We start from the raw sequence: 24,728 nt of genomic DNA on the forward strand, positions 1-24,728 counted from the left end.
AGACACAAACCCATTCCAATGTGTTCTCAACAAACCACACCCGCCACCTCCAACCAAAACCAGTGTGTTCATAATCCTCTACAGTAATACACCCATTAACAGACAAAGTGTGTTTTGGCTGCAAAAGGGAGAGACAGGGGGAGAGAGACTTGAGTCCTATCTTGCTCCTAATAGCTTATTAGTAGCGCTAAGCAGGCTCTTTTCTGTATCGCTAGCACCTTTATTCCGCTAATGTTTCTGGCACCTCTTCCCGCCATCTACAATATATCAAATGCTCGGCGAGTGACTATGGCCAAATCTGGGCATTATTTCAAAACACCACGAGAGACAGGTGACAATTAGATGGGTTATTCTAAAAAGGTTTATTCTCATATGCGAGGCGCTTTCGCATGATTTTCTTTTGCACAAAGGTGGATTGTTGCAGCGTTGGGGGAATGAAACAGGCAGCTGCTTCTGTCTAATCAAAGTAACGCAAAGTTCAAGAGCTTGGGGCCCAAAATGACATGTGAAAGCAAACATGGCATCCACTTGTACTCAACACCAAGAATAGCGTCCAATGAATCCATGCCAGAATAATGGTAATGTGACGGGTCATGGTGAATATTCAGTTATGTTACTGTAAAACTCATGATGCAAAGCTTAAAAACAGGGAAGCTTTATTTTTGCAATTGAGTAATGGTGCAATGTAATAAAAGGAAATAAATTATTTAAGCTTTGCTAGTCTAATTACGCTTAGTTAGTTACAAGTACAACTAACTAAGCTTGTACAAGTGCATGTATTGCTGTAATACATCACTCAATAAAGCAGTAGTAATTGCTGCCTATCAAATGGTTCAATCCCAAAAGGGAGCACACATACTGATGTAAAAAAATGTCAACTGAATGTGCTGTAAGTTGCTTTGAATAAAAACATCTGCCAAGTTTATAAATGTAAATTTAATGTATAGGCCATACTTCGGACACTACTAGCCAACAGTTTAGATATTTAAATGTATTAACGTTTGATTATAAACAAATAGAACTTGATGAAATGAAATTTTTTAGTACATGGGTGTTTCCAATACAGGCTAGCAACAGTTTGTTTGCACATTAATGACAAAATGCTATAAAGTCCGTGACCTTGAGGCCTATGAAAACTTCAAAGTCTTCTTGACGTATTAGACACATAACTGGCTGCTTTCAAACGGAAATGTTTTTCAGATAATTGTTCTGGAGGACATGTGGTCAATGTTTCCACTCTTCCATCTTGTTACCTAAAGGCCCTCATTCAGTTTGAACAAATCAATACCATCTCTCGGCCTCTGCACTACTGTTCAAAACAGTGCCAGTGGTCATCTTCAAAACATAATAGACCACATAATACCAAATAAATAAATAATAACAACACACAGCTTTGTCTAAGTGCGTCATCCTGACAAAGAGCCTGTGTGTGTATGGACGGTTTCATCGGACGCACGTGCGGTGATGCGATTACATGTCAGGTCAGAACTTTACTTCAGGTTTCTATTTGTTTAATGGTCTGACTAGTTGCTAAACAGAACTCTTGAACAAATACCTCATTGAAAATAACAAATGTTTTGGTTTCCTAGGTAATCTGCGTGTTATTTATTTTGCTTGTTATATAAATAAAGAACTTTAAAATGACTTTGTTTTTATTTATTCTTAGTGGAGTTTACCGGAAGTTACGCGTTTTCCACGAAAGCCGCTTGTTTATGTTGTTACTGCTGAAACCATCTATGGGCTATAGGCTGAGCTATCAGTAACATTTTGGTAGTGTGGGTTGTCAGAGCCATTACAAACCTACAGGTGGAGACGAAGGATGTGTCTGGGATCCACTTTTATCTTTTGGGCATAAAAAGTTTCTTTAATTCTAATGCAATGAGCCTGCTGCATGCTAGATGTGCTGATTTGCGAGTTTAAAGTCGAAATGAAAAACTGTAATTTGTTTTGTAATATTGATTTTTTTTTACAAAGGATTTATCTGTAAGCTTCATTATTATTATTTTTTTAATTCATGTTGCCTCATAATCTTTAATCAAAAACGCAAATCTCCTTCCCTCCTCGAAACGATCTCTTTTTACTTCCGGTCAGGTGGGCGGGGTCCGGGAAAAGCAAATAGCAAGCAACATGACCTAACTTCAAACGATCATCTTAAATTCTCGATGGACGAATTTAAGTCCAGCCCTACCTTTTTATATTATTATTATTATTATTATTATTGCTTGTGATTTACCTTTTGTTACCTGTTGTTGTTTTTATTCTATTCAAAAACAATGTACAGATACCTTTTTATATTATTTCAGAAGCCGTTTTACTCGGATATACGGCATGTCAGCACTGGGAAAATCGCCACTTATGTTTCATGGCGACTTAAAAAAAATGTTTCAAGTATACTCTAGTATTTTATGACACTTTATTAACATGTAGTTTTAACTTGATAAACTGTGGTAAATATTGTAGAATATTTTAATGCTTACTATGGTAAGGTTTAAAATCACCTAAACTTTTAATACAGTTTTTTTTTTCATCCACAAATCTCTATTTATAGAAGCATCATAAAGACCTCAATCTGTTTTTATCGCCTGGTAGTTGCCTTGTCTGTGGAGTGTGCAGGGGCCTGTTTGTATAGCACACTGTATAAAAGTGTTTTAGGCTACAACTTGGCATGTATTTATTAAAAAATTAAATAATGCCAGGCATCTTTTACGCCATTTATTCTGAATCTGATCAATCTATCGTCACATTGTCAAAAGTGTTTCATTGAAACTAATCGATAAAAGGTGGGACTACATACCCGACCGCATGCAGTTGCTGTAGTAAACACAGACATGTCAGCAGCATGATTTTCTGAGGCACGGGTTAGAGCTTTATTTAGGTCCAGCTGCAACCAGTGGAGTGGAAAAGCTGGTTGACAAAAAGACACCGAGGATGAGAACTTATCATCTGCGATCTCCAAATTGTGAAGCGAATGCTCACAAAACGTTAGCCTTTGACGCCACCTTGTGGTTTTATAGCAACATCACATACATTAAAAAAATTCATTGTAAGGTATTTTTACTTGCTCGTTACTTAAAAAATTGCTATGCTTGTTTCGTAGTTTTGTTTATAAAAATAATTTAATAAAGGGTATGCCATACTATTTAGACATATGCTCTTGTAAATGGCAGGTAGTTATACTTTTCACAAAACTATTTGCATTTTGTTAATTATTTAACATAGTATTATTAACACTTAATGACATTGTTGACCAATTATATTTGTACCACTGAAATTGAGGCCAAGAAAAATATTCATGACGCTGTTATAAAACTTTTTAACATTTATAAATATATTGAATGTAACATTGCACAACGTTAACATAGGCTGAGCATACTTATTGATTTAGTACATGCTAAATTATGCTATTTTTAACCAAGCATTGGGTCAGAAAAGGACAAACCAAAATGAACACAGGAAATGTTTATATTTTTAGCCAGCTGGGTTAAAACATCATAAGGTTGGGTTCGTCCTTTTTGAACCAACTTTGAAAATAACCCAGCATTTTTAGATTATGACAAGTGTGTATGTTTTCAGAATACAAGAGAAGTTATGGGGTGTTTGGTCATTTCAGACTGTATCCTCTTGAAGAAAAAAAAACATCATACTACTTATTAAAGGGGCCATTGCATGAAAATGTTAGCATTGCCACTTTGTAGGTGTGAGCAAAAATAGGTCATTGAAATTTGGTTTCATTATGATGTCATAAGGATATCTTATTAGAATAATACCGCCCCCTTAATCTGCACTATCCAACCACTGCACTGCCATTTAGTGCAGAGAGAAAGAGAGAGAAAAGAAGGACTTGACAGCACAATTGAGTTTGAACTACAACAAACCACCATCATTGTGATCAGTGTTTGCACTTCATCCGCTCATTTGCATTTTAAAAAACACACCCAAAATGACACATTTTTGCTCAAACCTACAAAGTGGCAATGCTAACATTTTCATGCTATGACCCCTTTAACAGTGAGACCAGGCTGACACAAAACATGAGTATCGCCACAATCCTGCCACATGATCATGAACAACTATGAATAACTTTGACAAACTGGCAGGATCATGACAGTATAGTTGTGTAATGGCTAATGCATAAGTGTCATGGTTCTGCCATCTTATCCTTTGGTTAATCTAGTCTTGGGGCAGGATCATGACAGGCCCATGTTTTGTGTGGGATCACGTGGTCTTAGTATAGGTTTTACTAGACCACGTTTTCCCGTTGTCCTGTCACTTTTACCTCGCTCCCTTGTCACCCTCATTGTTTAATCCATGTCACCTGTTGTATTCATTAGTTCTCGGTCTTTGTGTTTGTTAGTCTGTGCCTGTTCATTGTTGTACCATGTGTTGTTCCATGCCTTGTTTCATCCGTGTGAGTACTTTGTCAGTTTAGTCTAGTTTATCCAGTGTTTTGTGTTCTGTGTTCTGTGAGATTATTGTTCTGTGTTATCTAGTTTAGTGTCCCATCATATTCTGTAATCCTTATGTTATTTTGCTCCCTCGTGGGGTTGTTGATTTCTATTTTTTTTGTGTGTCTCAATAAATTCCCATTTTTGTACATCTGTGTCTTGCACTTGGGTTCTGTATTAGGTCTATGTATCGTGACACTAAGTTCTTTAAATTCCTTAATCAGGGCCGGTTCTAGATATTTGGAGGCCCTAGGCAAAATTTATGTTGGAGGCCCCTCACACCCCTCTAATTTTCAGAATAATGTGAGAACGTGTAACTTTATTTAATGCTGTCAGTAGTGACTAGCGCACATGGATTTAGCAGTTAGCCCCCCTTCCAAACTGGAGGCCCTAGGCATTTGCCTACTCTGCCTATAGGTAGCGCCGGCCCTGTCTTTAATACTAAAATCCTTTGTTTCTTCTCATGTAGTTTTACTTGCAGAGAAAATGTTGTCACGTTTGTATTTATGTGTCTTGTTTTTATTGTTATATAAACTGGCAGCTTTGTGGATCATATATTTACATATTGAGCATTCTGTTTTGTCTCTAAGGAATTCTATGAACATACAATACAGTATTACAAACGGGAAAACTAGCTTTTCTAGCTGTCAACATTCGGCATTTTAGTTTGCCATATACTGTAGCACTCTCCTCAACATCTCATCAGTTGCTGGTTCAAGAGATATCTGGATCCAACGATGCTTAAGGTAAGCTAATGTTGTTTCCTCTCTGGAATAAAAAAGTATTTATTCTGATAGATAAATCTTTGCACTATTGCAAAAGCTCTCTCAACCATGGGAATTATAATTACTGTAAACAATGTAAATCATGTGATTCATAATGTAAATAACACATAAAACATAAAAATTAAAGATCTATGACCTGTTTATTTCTAAACTGTGTATTTGTTCAACAGAAAGAGGTCAAGCCTTACTGGAATCTTTCAGTCAAGGTTTTACATGGGAATATCAAAATGAAATGCGACTACTGTAAGTCAAGAAGCCTATTTTATCAGTATCCAAATAACAACGTTAACTTCATTTTTGTTGCTTTTACTTTCTAAAGGATTTTCGAAAAATGCTATGACAGCAAGTTTAAGCGTGTGTGTTTTAGGGGTTGAATGACTTTTATTTAAAGTCGACTGTTATGACATCAAAGTTGAGTTGACGTCGACTAGTCGTTGATGTTAATTTTACAAAACACAAGAGATGGGACTGCTTTGCAACATGCCACAATTTATTAGCAGAACATTAATACAGATGCTGATTATACAGCTTATGTTGCAACTTAAATGAAAAAAAAAATACAGCTCATATGTTGCAACTTAACGTAACAATGCAACAATAACTCCCGTTTTAGAGCATTTTTTATCGATGCATGTCGGTATAACAATGCTTAAATTATACTGCTCCAATGTTGCAACTTAATTTTAACTAGGGATGGCGAAAACTAAACATTTTCTTGACTGGCCACCGAGCCTCATTAGCTGAAACCATTTAAAATATGCTACGCTGTTTGAAATAACAGCCATTTCGAGCTGCGCCTGCAATTTCGGCGCCTGCAATTTCGCAACTCTGTCGCATCTCTCTGCGCTCTGCCTCCGGCTCACACTGTTACAGACACGCACGCACGCGCACACTTTTTTAAATTTCCCACAGCGCAAAACGAGAGTCCCGCAAACGTGGTGCCGAATAGGAGGACAAATGGCTGCTTAGTTTCGAAATAGTTTAGGTACAAGATGATTGCGTTGAAAATAAAGGCGTTTGTGAAGCTCAGTTGAAAATTGCCGCGCTCATTTAAGAAAATGACAGCTCCGAAGAGACTGCGCTTTAGTTTGAGAAAGTGCAAACAATAATAAAGACAGGGGTCAACCATCGGTCAAACGTCATCGGTTAACATCCCTAATGTTAACAATGCAACAATACATAAAAAAATATAGTGATCAACGCGACTAGTCGATGTCAGGCTTAAAGTTTCACGACATTGCATTAAGGTAGACTAGTTGGTTTAACCCCTAGTGTGTTTACAGTTTTCAGCTGCGCTATCGTTTCGACTTGCTCTGTGTTTGTGACCTTGTGCTTTTTATTCCTTCACTTTTACTTTTTATGCAGTCTAAATTTAGCTTTTGTTTGTGCATTGGGTCAAGTGAATGAAAATTTAAAGGTTTAAATCTTTTTGCCAACACCCTATTTCTAAGCATATCACATATTTTTCTTAGTGTCTGAAGCTGACTGCTATGTTATCTTGAACTTACCCACGGCATCTGCCCGTACATATCGCACCAAGACGATTGCAAATAACAACACACCTGTATGGAATGAAACCTTCCACTTTAGGTTGCAGAGCAATGTCAAGGTAAACTAATAGGCAGCTGTCTGTATCTGTTATTATGTCTGGTGGAATGCCATCTGGTTAAAGTAAAATTCAGGCAATTTTTTTTTGTTAAATAACTTTATTTTTAAAAGTACATTCCTCTTTAAGATGCACATTGAGTCCTTGAGTTTAATTTCACCTCTCTTCTCCACCTCACAGAATGTTGTGGAGTTCCAGGTCTATGACAATGACCCGTATATGAGAGATAATCATATTGCCACTGTCCTGTTTGACATTGATAACCTCACACTAGAGAAGGAGAAAAAATTTTTCATTTTAAATGATACGGTGAGTGCTATGTCGACACATCATGGCATACAATTGAAAAGAAAACTTCAATAATATTTAACATGTGTATGTGGTGTTTCACCTTTTCTCCTAGACCAAAGATGAACTGTGGGTGGAGTTTGAGATGACAAACAGGTAAGAACTGCCTAGGATTTTAGTGGTCATTTGCCACAGCTTGCACCGTGCACATTGGGAGCAATGCCATGTTTTCCTCAATAAACATGTATGTTCATGCACATAAATATGAACTTAGTAGTGGTCCTGCCTGTGTTTGTCCATTGCAGCTCTGAGGTGCCGACCCCATGCATGTCTAATGGGGTGTTGGTGGTAAGAACCCATATTGCAGTTATATATATAATTTTTTTTTTTTTTTTTTGTTAAATGTGTCATTTGTGTGACATCAGATTATGTACTTATATTTTCAATATTATAGGCCACAGGTTCTGTCACCAATAACATTTTCAAGTACCAAAAGTATATAGATAATCTTTCCGGATAAGCATTATGTTGTCCTTTGAAACTAGGCAGGTCCTTTTTGTGAGCTGACGGTGGGGGTAGACAAGCTTCTTAAGAACTCTGGAGGTAAATGCAGATATTTGCATGCATACTACTAAGCAAATGTTTTCACACAAGTTATTCAAGAAATGACTAGATATTTGTTAGTCTAAAGACAATGTTATAGAAAACAAGCATTGAGCTCTATTAAATAAATTATATTCACAGCATATTTTAAAAATGAACAAATTGGATGACGTTAACAGAGCAATTTTAACTTGAATGATATGATCCTAGGGTTAAGTGGATCTTTGTTTTGTATCCTTCAGAGATACGTAATATGGTGTTGAACCTGAAAGGGGGATATAAAGAGGATCATGTCAACTCACAAGAGGAGAATCAGAAATTCTTAAAGACATTTTGTTATTACATCAATCGAAACCTGGAAACTGAACTTAATCTTACAGGTGTAATCCTTGGTGAAAATGTACGTCATCGACCCCAACAGGCATTGTTTACACGTGACAATTGTGGGAAGTACCCTCATGTATTTGTAACTTTTGCTGCTATAATAACAGTAATAATGCATTGTTTACATTTATTCTTTTGCTTTTAACCGTAGCCTGGAATCAGTATGGAAGACTCAGTATGTGAAATGATTGTTTTGAAAATGTTCAAGTTCCAACTTTAATGTTTTGTTCTTGTTCTGCACTTCTTGTGTTGTTTGTCCAGTCTGAGGAAAATCAAGTTGATGGTGCAAATCAAAAGAGTGAAGACATTGGCACTTCTATCCCTTTAAAACCACTACCATCCAATTACCAATTTACAGTGTCTTTGCCCCTGGCACAGGTGAGAACTAGCAAGACCATTGTTTATACAGTATTTGTGGACATTTGTGTGCATATAAACAAACCTTTCTAAAATGGAAAATGTTTTTAAAGGAAAAAGTTTATGTGGAGCTGAAAGCGGATGATCGGTAACAAACCTTAAATTAATAATTTTAATTAATTGTTATTTAGTTTTAGTTACAATGTGATACCAGACTTTGGGTTACAGTATCTTTTAGTTCTGGGAACTATTTAGAATTGGGAACCGTTTCGCGGAGACCAATCTACTTAGAGAAACTAACAAAATGCCAATGAACTTGCTGTCTGCTGGTCTGTCCAATGGTAACTCTCTATCCACAGTCAGAGTTGCCGTTGGAGATGGGTGGCACGTGTTCTACGATACAGTGGCATTTTTTTTTTTACCTCTCGCACGGTATCTGGGGGCGTGGAAACAGCTTCCCAGCCCGTCATCTTAGCTTTTGGGCATGATTCGTCTCTGCTATGGGATACAATTTTTCCGGCACCCCCAAATTCTCAGGCGTTTGTTTTACTGAGGTGAGAGCTGCCAAAGGACACGTACTTCGTGTGGAGATTGCTGTCCTACTGGCGAATGACGCAATCGAACCGGTCCCTCCAGCTGAGATGACGTCAGGATTTTTACAGCCCTTACTTTATTGTATCCAAGAAAAGCTCTGGCTTGTGACCGATATTGGACCTGCGTACGCTGAACCGTGCACTTCACAGAATGCATTCAAAATGCTGACGCCTTAATGCATATTTCCATGCACTCGTCCAACAATTGGTTCGCATCCATCGACCTGAAGGACGTGTACTTTCACGTATCGATTCTCCCCCGACACAGGCCATTTCTCAGCTTTGCATTCGAGGGGCGAGCATACCAGTACAAAGTCCTCCCATTCGGGCTCTCTCTCGCACCCTGTATTCACCAAAGTAGTGGAAGGGGCTTTAAAACCCCTGAGAGAGAAAGGTGCGTGCATTCTCGTGTATCTAGACGATTGGCTCATAATAGCTCAATCACGTCAGACTCTGTGCGATTACAGAAATTTAACTCTAAAACACCTAGCTCGTTTGGGTGTTTGGATCAACTGGGAACCAAAGCAATTTTTGCCCCGTGCATAGGATCTCTTTTCTCGAGATGGAACTGGACTCGATTTAACAGCATGTCTAACAGATGTGCGTGTACAGTCAATACTGCCTTGCCTGAATACGTTCACGGTCCCGCTAAAAAAATTTCAGAAGCTCCTGGGACATATGGCAGCAGCCTTGACACTGCTCGGGCTGCTCCATATGAGACCGCTTCAGTGTTGGCTTCACAACCGAGTCCCGAGAAGGGACTGTGTCCACCATGTTATCATAACACCAGCGTGTCGTTGCACTTTCACTCCATGGTTAGACCACTCGTTTCTGTGGGCTGGTATGCCTCTGAGACCGATCTCCAGGCATGCAATAGTATGCAGATGCCTCCAACACAGGGTGGGGTGTCACATTTGACGGGCTTGTGGCTTCAGGGGTCTGGATGACACCCCAGCTGCATTGGCACATAAACTGCCGAGAAATGTGGGCTGTGTATCTTGCGCTTGTCCGTTTTAGCAACGAGTTACGAGGCAAAGACGTATTAGTTCGCACAGACAACACTGCGACTGTTGTGTATATCAATTGCCAAGGCGGTTTACGCTCTCGTCACCTGTCGCATCTCGCCCGTCATCTCCTCCTATGGAGTCAGAAGCATATGAGGTCCATTTTTGCCATTTACATTCTGGGCTTGCTCAACACAAAGACACGCTCTCTCATGCTGTGCGCACGGCGAAGGGCGACTCCATCCCCAGTCAGTTCAGCTGATTTGGAAACGTTTCGGCAGAACGCAGATAGATCTGTTTGCATCTCCAGAGACAATCCATTGTCGCCTGTTCTATTCATTAACCAAGGGCACACTCCGTGTGGATGCACTGGCACACAGTTGACTGCGGGGTGTGCGCAAATACGCATTTACCCCACTGAGCCTTATCGCACAGACACTGTGTAAAATCAGGGAGGACAAGGAGAGCATGCTCTTAGTTGCACCGTATTGGACCACCAGGAGTTGTTTTCCAGTACTCTCGCTTTATGCATTTTCGGTTGACGATTTGTGCCTTTAGTTCGGGCCCGCTGCATCCAGCGTAACACTGAGACCCGGCCTGGCTACGTGGCCAAAGTTCCCACCACTCCTTTCAGAGATCAGGTGGTGAACTTGCAAGCACTGCCTTTGGAGGAGGCAGACCCAGCCATGGCTTTATGTCCTGTACGTTCACTACGTGTGTGTATATAGACAGAATGCAAAGCTTTAGGACCTCAGACCAACTCTTTGTCTGTTACGATGGTTAGCAGAAAGGGAAAGCTGTGACCAAGTAGAGGATGTCCCACTGGATTGTGGATACTATAGCCCTTGCATACCAACAGCAAGACGTGCCTTGCCCATTTAATTTACTTGCTCATTCTACACGTAGTGTAGCATCATCTTGGGCATTGGCTCACCATTCCTCGCTAACAGACATTTGTAGAGCTGCAGGCTGGGTGACACCTAATACATTCACTAGATTCTACAGTGTTCATATCAAGCCAGTATCCTCTCGGGTTCTCTCTTCAAACCAGTGAGAACACCAAAGGTCTGCTTATATGTCGGCTTGCAGCCTCTATTTTGGTGCTGCACATTTGCACCATTATGAAAGGCCATTAGTGCAAAATGTTTTTTGTACTCCTCCACTGCCATGATGGCTGTTGTTGCAGAGCATCGGCTGTCAGTCTATCACTAGCTGTATTCTCTGTAAACCTGTGTTAGGTTAGTTGTGTTCCCTACGTGGGGTTACTATGTGTGTATAGTCAGAGATGCTCATAAGTCTCTGAGCTTGAGTCCAAGTCAAGTCTCCAGGCTAGAGTCTAAGTCAAGTCTCGTTGTAACAAATAAAACTCAAATTACAAACATTTATAAAAAAGAACAAAGTTGCACATTAAGTAAGGCAAAGCCGGCCCTAGACCTTCGGGGGCCCTAAGCAAAATTTGGTCGGGGGCCCATTTGACCATTTTAAGTAAGGCCTAAAGAAAATAAATGACTACCTTATGACTATACTGTACATATTATATCTACAAGTTTTTTTTAAAAATTATGTTAATTATCATTTTACGCTGCTGGTCCTGAGTACGTATTTCGTTCTTATGTGGCAACATGTAGCCTACAGAATGACAATAAAAGATCCTGGGGTGGTCCTGGACAGGAATTATCATAAGCCAGGACTCGGCCTTAGTTTAATTAGAAAACATAACTAATTTTAACAAACATGTCTCACTAAAAACATTACTTGTGTGCATTTTGAGGCAAAACTAAGGGCACTGGTGTATTTTAAGATATGTCAGTGCAAGCTTTTTTAAATTTAGACAGCTCTTAGCCTACTTTTAATTTAGTCTAGGACTAGTTTAATTCCTGTCAGGGAAATTGCCCCTTGAGTTCTTGATTTGAGTTCCATGTTTGATGTCTTAACAGGAAAATATGATCCCACTGAACTGAATGGCAGTGCAGTGCAACGAACATACACTGATGAACTTGCTGATAAAAAAGACTGATAAAGTGATTTTCACTGACCATCAAAGAAACATTTTTTATTGACACCAGAGTCTAAGAGGCACAAACAACAGCCTATATATAATTTAAATGAAATAGTAAATAGAATAACATTTTAATAAAATATTATATAAAATAATTAGAACACTTCAATGTTTACATTTTTCAAATAAGCAAGATTAACAATAATATCTAAAACACCACAAACAAGATTAAAAGTAGCTAACATTCGCTATAACAACCACCTCACTATATATTATCCCTTATGTAAAAAGCATAACAAAAGTTAATAGGCTGAAGTTAATAGATGAGCTAAATCTGCGCATAACTGATCAACGGTGATCAGTGCGAGATGCGTTTTTCAACTTGTTCTATGACATATATATAAATATAAATATAAATATATAAATTTTAATTCCTTTAAACTTTTGTATTGGTGTTGAATTATTTGTACTATGAGCTGTTTATATTTCACACAAAAACGAATTTATACCACTAGACTTACGTTACATCCCAATATTTACTTAAATAATAATAATAATAATAATAAAAACTTTATTTTCTATAGCGCCTTTAAAAGTAGCATCTCAAAGCGCTGCACAAGAGAAAAAAGAAACAATTATACAAACAATATATAAAACAAGTCAAATATAAAACCACACACAATAAGAACGTCCTGTCAGGATAAGTGAGTTAAAAGAGAGTTCAATTTTAAGTAAAAGCTACCCTAAAGAAATAAGATGTAAGGGAGGATTTAAAAACACTAAGGGATTCTGCTCGCCTCATTGGAGCAGGCAAGGAATTCCAAAGCCTTGGAGCGACAGATGAAAATTCCCTATCACCCATAGATTTTAAACCGGTATTAGGAACTAGTAAAAGGCCAGTTTCAGAGGAGCGCAAAGCACGCACAGGGGTGTAGGCAACTAAAAGCTCAATGAGATAGTGAGGAGCCAAATCATTTAAAGCTTTATATGTAAGCATAAGAACTTTAAAGTCCACCGAAATCTGACAGGGAGCCAATGTAAAGACTTCAAGACTGGAGTACTAAGTAGCCTTTTCCAGTAATGAACAGTTTACCTTTGTTGATTCTTCTTATAAACATCTTAATGTAAATGCATTTGTTGGTATTTCAGTTGCATCTATTTAATAATAAAATACGCAAACGCGATCTCTTCCATTGCTGACGTTTGCAGTCCACAACACAGCGAGATTCATGAGGCGTCCGGCTTGCCTACAGTTATTTCACTCCTGCCCTTACTGCAGCCGTCTGCTCTCGTCTAAATTCCAGGCAAGGCAAGCTGCATCTCAAACAAGCCTAGTCTGACAGACAATGATCAAGTGATGAGTGACATCATAGGGTCAGTCAGGAACAAGATTTGCGGGGAACTCGCCATAATAAAAAACTAAATAAATAACAACTGTGCTTATCATGATGCCTGATAAAGAGCGCTGTAGGTCCATTTCTTTTTATTACTTTTATTTACTTTTGATGTATGATTTTTTTTTTCAACCACTAGCTGGCAGTGTCATTTAGTGGCTGGGCCGGCTCTGAAGTAAGGTCTAAAATTAGCATTAGGTACAGAAATCGAATTAAATGAATAAAAACACTGTCTTTGTTGTACAAATTAATTATTATTATTATTATTATTATTATTATTATTAGAGCAACAGGAGTGATTTTCTGTTTGTCTTGGGTTGTCTGATTAACATTAATGACACAGACTTAAAGAATAATTCTGGTATTTAACACTTTGAGTCTCATTAAAGTACAGTGATGGACACAGAAATTTTGAAAATGGGACGTGTCTTGACTTTTTGACTCGTTTAGAAGCGTCTCTTGACTGCTTCAGAATGGAAGTCAATGACGATGCACAAACATGTCATTAAAACAACACTTAATGTTTGTTTTCAAAACTGTACTACTCACTGAGTGGTTCGTGGTGTTCGTTGATGATTAAAAACGAATATATTGGCGCAATGTATGATTTCAATCAGTGTTATTTGCTATAGTGCAGTGTTCTTCACTCCCAATCCTGGAGAGCCGGTGTCCTGCAGAGTTTAGCTCCAACCTTAATCAAACACACCTACCTGTGATCTTCTAGTGATCTTGAAGACATTGATTAGCTTGCTCAGGTGTGTTTGATTAAGGTTGGAGCTAAACTCTGCAGGACACCGGCTCTCCAGGGCTGGGAGTGAAGAACACTGCTATAGTGGAACAATTTTTTCAGATACCTCACAACCGGGTATATACTTCCGCTCTATATTTGAGTCTGAAGCGTTAGCACACTCGGCGTGCCTGTCACGCGTCCTGCGAGAACAGCATTAGTGAAACAAAACACAGGAGCAATACTTTTAATAAGGTAGCCTAACATTTTCTAACAAACAAACATTCCCGTATCAGAAATAAGCAGCACAGTAATTACTGGCAACGTAAAGGGTAGGCTATTTAAATAAAACAACGAAAATAAATGAACGAAGTTCAACAAACTGTAATAAAATGGTAGCATACTTTCAAAATCAAGTTTATTTATAACACTTACACCATCCAATATGTTTTTTCATCAGCAGAACAATAAAGAAGATATTTTGCAGAAACCCCAGTGCTCCGTCATGCAAGTCAACCGATCCGCACACTTTAAGAGCTAAAGCATATATATATATACAATACAACAGTAATCCCCCATAACTCTGTGTGACATATTGACGTCGTGTGAAGCAAATCAATCAGTTTTTGCAAGAAACTGAACGTTATTTACAACACTATTAGCGTGAATGCCAAAGCAGGAAGCGCTCTCCGTTCGAGGCGATCTCTTCTACTGGTGGCGTTTGGTGGCTGTTGGCTATGGATGTTGGTCTCTCTGCGCCACCTATAGAGTGGGAGCGTGAAGCGCACTTTCTGCTTGGCAAAAGCTCTGCATTAACGCTGTAAAATATTTCAAAACTAAAAATCGAATGTCAACCCACGGAACGAATATTCGAATATTCTGGTCCAGCTCTACAAATATGGGAAAAATTTCTTCTGAGAGAAACTGAGCGAAAAAACTACAACCACATGTAAACAGAACCATTTCTGTTTCCCGGCGGCGGAGTGATATATATCAGCGAGCAATGAGTCTTCCAAGCGAAGTCAATGGAATTTTACAAAATCCAAAATAAAACACAACAGAAACTGTTTTTCGCTACACAACTTGTTTTTAATCATCAACGAACACCACAAACCACTCGGTGAGTAGCACAGTTTTGAAAATGAACGTTAAGTGTTGTTTTAATGACATGTTTGTGCATGGTCATTGACTTCCATTCTGAAGCAGTCAAGAGACGCTTCTAAACTAGTCAAAAACTCAAGACACGACCCATTGTCAAAATGTCTGTGTCCATCAGTGTAGTTCATCCAAAACAAACCAGAAATGAGACTCAAAGTGTTAAATACCGGAATTATCCTTTAAGTAGGTTAATTGAGGTTATTGTCTCTTTAAGAACAAATACGCACAGGTTTCTAACTGGTTTCTTAAGACAAACAAATGTTTTTATTAGAAAAAGAATACTGTGAGATAATTTTGTGTGTATGTGCCTGCATGCCAAGTGTATTGGTGTTTTGTTCGTTTCTCGAAGTAGATTGGTCTCCGCAAAGTGGTTCCCAATTTGTCGGTCATGATGTGACATCTCCGTTCCCTTTCTTCAGGGAACAAGGGTTACATACATAACCGAGACGTTTCAATCCATCCTTTTCTTATAGTAACAATGTTTATGTGTTATAGTTTTACTGAAGAGCTCGATGTACGTCTGGATTTTGATATCCCGAAGGAAGAAAATACTTTTCTGGTAAAGAGGAGTAAAGTTGTATCACAGGCCCTTCAGAAAGTTCTGAATATCACCACTCCACTTGAACCCAGCAAGGTATTACTGAGTAATCAGATACTCAGCAATTTATATATATTTTATATAAGGCCTACGATATACTACAGTCCATGCCCATGTCTAGCTCAAAAGTGATGTTTTTTGAGCATGTAGTTAAATGACATATACGGAAATCACTGATTTAAGAAAAAGTATACCGAATACCAATGATAAGCTACTTTGAATTAAATATTCATGTTAAATGCATTAATATACATGCTATAACATGTATAAATGTGTAAAGTGCAGCATTTCCATGTAAACTCAATCCCATGACATTGGAAACCCCAATGTCCCCTATCCCATTTACTTGGAAAAACCCAATTGCATTGCACATTTGGTCTGATGTGATTTGTGATTAATGTTTGTGTTTGACTCCTCAGGTTCCAGTGATAGCTGTGGTGTGTTCAGGAGGTGGGACTCGAGCAATGACGGGCACCTATGGAGCTCTTAGAGGTCTGCAGAAGCTCCAACTCCTTGATGCTGTCAGCTACATCACAGGGCTTTCTGGCTCCACCTGGTAAGCAAAAAAGCTACAGGCACAACAACGATGTGTGGCATGTTAAAAACTGAAAACATACATTGTAAAATAAAGAGTGCTAAAAAGATATGCATTATTAACTTAATTTTAAAATGAAAGCCGCCAATGGGTCACACTATAGTATAAATCTCAGTTATTCTAAAGAATCTGGCAGATCTGTTGTTAAGAACCTTTTTTCTCTGTTTTTCAGGACTTTAGCTTCTCTTTATGGCGACCCTAACTGGTCTAAAAGTGACATCATTAAGTTTATAGAGTCTTCACGGAAAGAAATCTCTAAAAGTACATTCAGTTTATTTTCCCGTGAGCAGCTGTTGTACTACAAAAAGAAGATGGAGGAAAGAGGAAAAGAAGGGCATATTGTCTCTCTTATTGACATGTTGGGTCTAGCTATAGAGTATCTTATACAAGGACAGGTACTAAATATAGAAATATTCTTTTGTAGCTATGTTGAAATATGATGTTGGATAGCAATAGTTTTTGAATTGGGGCATTATTTAAAATGTTGAATGTGTCCGTGATATAGTAAACAAGTCTATTACATCTATAAGAATGAGTTAGAGTGAAAATAACTACTGTAGATGAATTAATACATTTCTTTCATAGAAACCCTTGGGTACACTGACTGAAATGCAGAAGGCAGTGTCAGAAGGCCAGAATCCTTTACCCATCTTCACAGCTGTTAATATGAAGGACGGCAATTCAGAATTTACAGCAGAGGCCGGTATGTACTGTACTGTATTCTATACTGTACAATGTATTATAACATTGTACAATAAGGGACAGATACACTAAATACTAGAAAATATTTGTTCTGTTTGTAGTCTGGGGCACATCCATGCTCACTTTCACTGGGGCAGTACCTTTTGAAAAGGCCCTAATATGTTCTATTTAAGAACCTAAATGAATACATTTGGTACTAATATTTTCCCTTGAGGTACAGTACTAATTTGAATTCTTTAAAAAAAGGTGTAATTTTTAAAAGGTGACAGCTTGGGAACATTTTTACCCAGTGACAGCTTGGGGAAATTTTTGACAATTTTTATCTGACAGCGTACTGCACACAATTTTTTTTTTCAAAATTGTACAATTATAAAATACTTGGAGAATTGAATACTACCCTGTTTGGAGAGATGACCTGGTATTTCTGTGGAACAAACAAAAAAATTGAATAAAATACAATAAAGTATAAACAAGTATAAATGTAACTTCAACAAATTTGGCAGGTGACTCTATACAAACCGACATATAGTGTGTAATTTATACATTTTCCCAGTATGTATATTCCTGGGAATTGAAACGATGACTGGAGCACTGCCAGCACACCCAGTTCACTAATATAATTTACTGGAACATTCTGACTTGAATGGGATTGTATTTAAAGTACTGTACCTACAGTATAGGATTTTTTTAATCTAGTGCCCATTTGTTTTTTTTACACATTTAGAATGGTGTGAGTTCACCCCATATGAAGTTGGCATTTCTAAGTATGGCGGGTTTGTACCTGCTCAGAACTTTGGGAGTGAATATTATCTTGGTCACCTGGTCAAGAAAGTTCCTGAAACCAGATTATCCTTTCTGTTGGGTGAGTTTGAACGTGTACATAAATTAAAGGTGCTCTAAGTGAATTCACGCGTTTTAGGCCATAATTTATTTTTGTTTCATACAGCAAAACTTCTCCTTACTATCTGCCAGCTGCCTGTTCCCTAAACACACTGTAAAAAACTCTCTGTAGACAGCCCAGGCTCCACAAACTGCAACAAAACCAAAGTGGTCAAACCTACCACCACGAAACATAACAAAGTGTTCCAGCCAATAAACGACAAGAAGGATTTGGGAGTGGGGGTTGGGTGTGTTCATGACTCTTTCAGAAAGCACGGAAGGGAGGGGGAGGAGTTAGCTACACTCAGTTTTGTTTGAGAAAACTTCGAACCTCAACAAGAAGTGACGTCAGCCAGATTTGCATAGAGCTTAACTGTGGTTTATAACAGCTGACTTCAGTTTCTCTAGCCACACTCAGGCCTGATTACTGCAACACCTGTTCGCAATCGAGAATTCAGTTAAATAGAGGGTATGCACGTGATGTCACCTTTGGCGAAAGTGACTGCGGTTACGCACACTGAGTGGCAAAAAGTCTGAGCGACAGCGTTAGCATGTAGCATGAGATCCACAAAAATGCGTCTAAAATGAGGGAAGTTGTTGTCTGATCGACTGTGCAAACAGATTCAACAAGAATTAGTAGATATCATTTGGTAGTATTAGGCAAGACAAACATATATGTCGGCAAAAGAAATGTCTGGTCACATGCCAAAATCCTCGGACTAATGGTTGTTTGGTCATTGTTCATGACTCCATAAGATAAATACTGGGCAAAAATGGCCTGTATGGCAGAGTTCAAAGGCGAAAACGACTGCTAAGCAACAAGAACATAAAGGCCGGTCTCAGTTTTGCCAGTTTTGCATTTTGATCATCCCCAAGCAGGGCCGGCCCTGGCCAATTTGCTGCCCTAGGCAAGATTTCACCTGGTGCCCTTTAGAATCACAATTGTGTTCCAATCATTTTGTTCATAAACTTACACAGAAACAAACTGCACAGCTTTGTCTTGTTTTTCTTTATTTTGAAAATATTTTGGAAACCCGCACAAACACACAAACACATACACACAATACCCTGTTACTCAGGCATTTGATCTTGACATTGTTAAAATCTTGTCTTTTTTAGATGTTTTAACACTGTACATTTAACTTGAAATATTTAATTGTGTTCAAGAAAACAGCTCTTATTAATGAATTATTAGTAGCATGTTGTAGTGTCTCGGGAGATTGTGCTCATTGTTAAATAGCTTTGTGGCTATACTGCACTGAAGCGGCAGTTTAAAATATAAACCCAGAATTCAGCGAACGTCAAGAGCAAGAAAAAAACAATAAGGCCAAGATGCGGGATTTAAATTATGTTACACAGACCATGTATAAATTTCAATGTTTCTGGATGTCAATGTTTTCAACTTTGTCTGGTATTAATAAGCTGCACATTGGAGTGCTGGCTGCTCCCCGCGGTGCTGAAGACGCGTGATGGCACATATACACAGATATCTACGTGCAATCTATTGGAAAGTGGAGGAGTCATTAGTTGGGTTAGTAAAATAACGAAATTACAGCTTTTAAATGGAAGAAAAAAGGTTTTTTTTGTAAAGAGATATATTTTTTTTAAGTTTAAAAGTGCAGAACTCTTCTCAAGGGGAAGAGAGCTATACTTTTCCCCTTACGTGCAACCTATCGGAAAGCGCAGATGAGTTAGTTGGGTTAGTAAAATAATGAAATTATAGATTTAAGTACAAAATAGTATTTATATAAAGAGAAATATTGAAATAAAAAGTGCAGAACTCTTCTTAAGTGGAAGTAATAAAGTAAAATAACGAATAATAATTATATAATAACGAATAATAGTTTCCAATAGGTTGCACGTAAATATCTGTGCTGCCACCAGTACTCCGTCCGAGCGCGTCTTCAGCACCGCGGCCAGCACTCCAATGCGCAGCTTATTAATACCAAACAAAGTGAACAAATTTCTGTGCAGAAACATTGAAATTTAAACATGGTCTGTGTAACATAATGTAAATTCCGCGTCTCTGTCTGATTGTTGTTTCCGTTTTCTTGTTCTTGACGTTCGCTGAATTCTGGGTTTATATTTTAAACTGCCGCTTCAGTGCAGTATAGCCAGAGAGCTATTTAACAACACGATCTTCCGAGATATTATGCTACTAATAATTCATTAATAACTGCTGTTTTCTTGTGCAAAATATTTATATTATATAAAAAAATAATAATTTGGGCGCACGGACGCCCCAAGGGGTCGGCGGCGCCCTTAGCATTTGCCTATTCCGCCTATGCCCAGGGCCGGCCTGTCCCCAAGACTTTTCTGAAAATACTCTGATAAGATAAAAGTTGAACTTTTTAGAAGGTGTATGTCCCAGTAACACAGCGTTTCAGAAAAAGAACATCACACCAACAGTAAAATATGGTGGTGGTGAGGCTGTTTTGCTGCTTCAGGACCTGGAAGAATTGCTGTGGAACCATGAATTTTGCTGCCTACTTAAAAATCCTGAAGGACAATGTCTGGCCATCTGTTCCTGACCTGAAGTTGAAGCGAACTTGGGTTCTGCAGCAGAACAATGATCCAAAACACACCAGCAAGTCCACCTCTGAATGGCTGAAGAAAAACAAAATAAAGACTTTGGAGTGACCTAGTCAAAGTCCTGACCTGAATCCTACCTTAAACCTTAAAAAGGTGGTTCATCGGCGACAACCCTCCAATGTGGCTGAATTACAACAATTCTGCAAAGATGAGTGGGCCAAAATTCTTCCACAGCACTATAACAGACTCATTGCAAGTTATCGCAAATACTTGATTGCAGTTGTTGCTACTGGGGGGCCCAACCAGTTATTAGATTTAGGGGGCAAACAATTCTTAACACAGGGCCATTTGAGTTTGGATTTTGTTTTTTTCTTCATAATAAAAACCTTCATTTAAAACTGCATGTTGTGTTATCTATACAGTGTTAATGTATAAATATGCATATAAATGTTGTTGTTTTTTTTTGCACATTTAGGAATATGGAGCAGTGTTTTCTCTCTGAATCTGACAAGTATCTGGGCTGCCGCAACTGGCATCACCCCCTCATGGAGCCCAGGGGCTGAAAAGGAAGCGCGTAACACAAGTAAGAGTTTGTAATTGAGTATTAGGTAGGTTTAATTTACAATCAGCTGCCATGCCAACCAAAAATATTTACAAATTCAGAATTCAGGATAATACATGTTATATTTCAGTTGTGCATGATTACACACAGTGAGTTAATGATTATGTATCAATTATCTGTCACTCTGCATCTTTTAAAGAAACTGATAATAAGCCAAAACCACTCAGAACGTTTGTGGTGAGCCCAGTGGCTGACTCCGCTAAAATGGTGAGCAGTTTTATGAACAGTCGGCCAATCATCAGCCAGATGTCCAACTTTCTGAGGGGTCTGCAGCTACACCGGGATTACAGTGAGAACTCTGCCTTCGTTGCATGGAAAGGTCAAGAGCATACATATCACTGAACACAAGTGTTAAAGTGCTTAAGTCCCATGTTAAAAACAATATTTGAGGAATAAAGTACTAATATTTCGAGAATGATCTTATAACAGATGTTTAACAAAAATAAAGTTAACTCTATGCAAATAAACTTAATGATTTAGTAACATTTTTAAGTGAATTAAAGCTGCAAGCAGCGATGGAAGGGCCCTCGCACGCATGTGCACCGCCACCCTATGGCCTTAGTAAAGCATTGAACCAGGTGGATTTAAATTTAAGTGGGTAAATATAGGTGGATATTTAAAGGAACTTTGATATGCCATACCTCTTGTGTGCAGCAGGTGGTGCTGTGACTGTAACTGATTGTTGTTATATTGATGTGTTCAGGCCAGGACCCTTATCAAAAGTGTGAAGTATAGGGCAGATCGGACAATGTGTGCCTGAATTGCAACAGATTCCTGTTTCTTGGCGAAACATCACTCTTTGCGAGGCTGCCACGGACACGCCCTTCAACGAAAAGTCAAGATCTTCACAATTTATCATCACAAAGGGCTTAAGATCAGTCTCACCTGAAATGATAATGATTTGATTAAATCTCTGAGAACAGTAAATGACAGCGTAAAACAAGGCATTTCCTGCTACCTCTAGGTGCCGCTAGGACTGAAGCTGAATATTGGCATGGAAATGTGTTCAGGCCGGGACTCTTATCAAACATGTGAAGGGTGGGTCAGATTGGACATTGTATGCCTGAGTTAGAACAACATCCTGTTTCATGGGGAAAACGCTAAAATTTGTCAGGCCGCCACTGACACGCCCTCCAACGAAAAGTCAAAAGCGCCGCAATTTAACATCGCAAAGGCCTTTAGATGATACTGACCAAATATGATGATGATCGGATTAAATCTCTAGGAGGAGTTCGTTAAAGTACGAAGCTTGGAAATGCCAAAATTTGCACAGAAATCACAGTGAAAATTCAAAATGGCCGACTTCCTGTGGGTTATAGAGCCTGGTTCCAAGGGACTTTTTTGTAGGTCTTGGGGTGATAGATGATCCTACCAAATTTCGTATCTGTACGTTTTTCGTAGCGGGAGGGTTGTTCTTTTGAAATTTTGCAGGTGGCGCTATCGAGCCATTTCTACACGCCCACTTCTGACGTCTATACCACATGTACATTTTCGTCACTTCTGACACGTGTGCAAAGTTTCATGAGTTTTCGAGCATGTTTAGGCCCTCAAAAATGCGATTCATTTCGGAGAAGAAAAAGCAGAAGAATCTGATCAAAAACAATAGGGCTTTGCACCTATGGTGCAGGACATTCTGGCCTGCTCCTCGGTGCTCGGGCCCTAATAAAGCCAAGGTATTGAAAGCTTTACTTGGAAAGTGACTTCTGCATATCTTTCAGTTACATTTGCACACTAAAGGTTCTGAATATGTGTGCTTTATCATTTTTTACAACTGATGCTCACATAACAGTATAATTCATTTTTGCACAAAAAAATTTCCTAGCTGGAATGACAAGTCTTTGTTTATACTAATCCATTACATTCAAAGCAGACTGATGAGTTATCATTAATTACCAGTTATTAAGCACTCATAGATTTACTATAATTTTTTAATAATACAGTGAAGTTGCAGCATGTCTGTTAAATGATGTAAATGCCATTTAGTGTTGTCTGGCATTACATGAAATATATTCTTTTTGCACCTGAAAATCTGTTGAAAATCATGTGGTTAGAATCACTTTCTGTTACATTTTTAGACATTCTAACCCAAACCCCATCTCGAACCCCAACTCCAGGCGAGAAATGTAGAAACCAATACATAACAGTACATCCAAACCCAACCCCAAGTGACAATGATTTAAAAATAGGGGAATAAATGAGAAAATGATACATAAAATAACACGAACAAAAAAGTCGTGCCACGGACCCAAAAAACTGTTTATAGACATTTGTACGGGTGACACAAAAAATACATTTATGCTCAAGGCACAAAAAGGCGAATTTGTGCCATGGACACAAATAAATTAAGTACATTTTTCATGACTTTAACACGACTTTCTGTGAGATCATGTTGGTTTTGGCATACACTATAGTCTAACACAACCTTACTGGTTTATCTGCAGAAAAACATGCAGATGCCTTTCCTAACACCCTGACTCCAATGGATTCCCTGCTTAGCTTAGTTGACGGTGGATTTGCCATCAATTCAGGATTCATCCCTGTGTTAGGCTCTCAAAGACATGCAGATGTCATTCTTTCTCTAAACTACTCCTGGGACCAAGACCAGTTTAAAGTAAGTTATATCTGTTCGCTTGGTAAATGTTTGGTTTAAGTGAAATATGAAAATGCAATATTTGTTTGTTGTAAATTTTTTGTAATGTTTGAATGTACCCAACAGATCCTGAAGCAAACTTATGACTACTGTATTGATCGCAAGATTCCATTTCCAAAGATTGATTTCAAAAAGATGGAGTCAGAGCCGATACAGGAAGTTTATGTGTTTGAGGATCAAGAAAATCCAGAGGCTCCTATAGTGATTCACTTTCCCTTTGTCAACATCACATTCAAACAATTCAAGGCTCCTGGTAAGCACTCCCAACACTTTGGGCATTCCATGCTGATTCATAATGCAGCTTTTGTAAGGCAGTACTATATTGATATTCCTCAAACATTCTGATTAAGGCCTTGCTCAAAAACCTCTCTGCAATAAAGATTATAATGATGTGTTTGATGCAGGTGTGAAAAGAGTTGGTGAAACGGAACTGAAGGAGGGAGATGTTAATGTTGACCTCACTGGTGACTCCTCCCCTTACATCACTCGCAACATTACATACACACCGGAGGACTACGACAAGTTAATTAACCTCACTTCCTACAACATCCTAAACAACAAAGATGTCATTTTGAAAATGCTGAACCAAGCAGTTAAGAGGAAATCCAAATAAAAGGACAAGTTCATGTCACAAAAGTCGTAGGAACAGTGATCTGGATCTTTTTAGTATTTGCTTTACTTTTCTGGATGGACATTTTAATTTAATCCCTCACTATGTCAACAGTGTATGCATAAACGTTTTATTGATGTTAACACCTGAATAAAATAAGAGCATTTGTCAATTTATGTTTTGTTGGAAATCCATTT

At 38.4% G+C, this 24,728-nt stretch overlaps 1 protein-coding gene across 1 annotated transcript; it reads left to right on the forward strand.

The window, feature by feature from the left end:
- The first annotated feature begins 5,055 nt into the window (after positions 1–5,055).
- LOC135786519 (cytosolic phospholipase A2 zeta-like) lies at positions 5,056–24,593 on the forward strand. The gene is made up of 20 exons (XM_065295978.2): positions 5,056–5,191; positions 5,401–5,473; positions 6,703–6,839; positions 7,017–7,145; positions 7,240–7,280; positions 7,430–7,472; positions 7,670–7,727; positions 7,970–8,127; positions 8,373–8,489; positions 8,582–8,616; positions 15,839–15,977; positions 16,361–16,497; positions 16,709–16,931; positions 17,122–17,239; positions 17,963–18,100; positions 21,125–21,232; positions 21,411–21,590; positions 23,713–23,882; positions 23,988–24,174; positions 24,326–24,593. The coding sequence occupies exons 1-20, from the start codon at positions 5,183–5,185 to the stop codon at positions 24,532–24,534; spliced, it is 2,409 nt and encodes an 802-aa protein (XP_065152050.1). The 5' UTR covers positions 5,056–5,182; the 3' UTR covers positions 24,535–24,593.
- The last annotated feature ends 135 nt before the right edge of the window (positions 24,594–24,728 follow it).

The sequence above is a fragment of the Paramisgurnus dabryanus genome, chromosome 17, assembly GCF_030506205.2.
Source record: "Paramisgurnus dabryanus chromosome 17, PD_genome_1.1, whole genome shotgun sequence".
Classification (NCBI taxonomy): Eukaryota; Metazoa; Chordata; class Actinopteri; order Cypriniformes; family Cobitidae; genus Paramisgurnus; species Paramisgurnus dabryanus.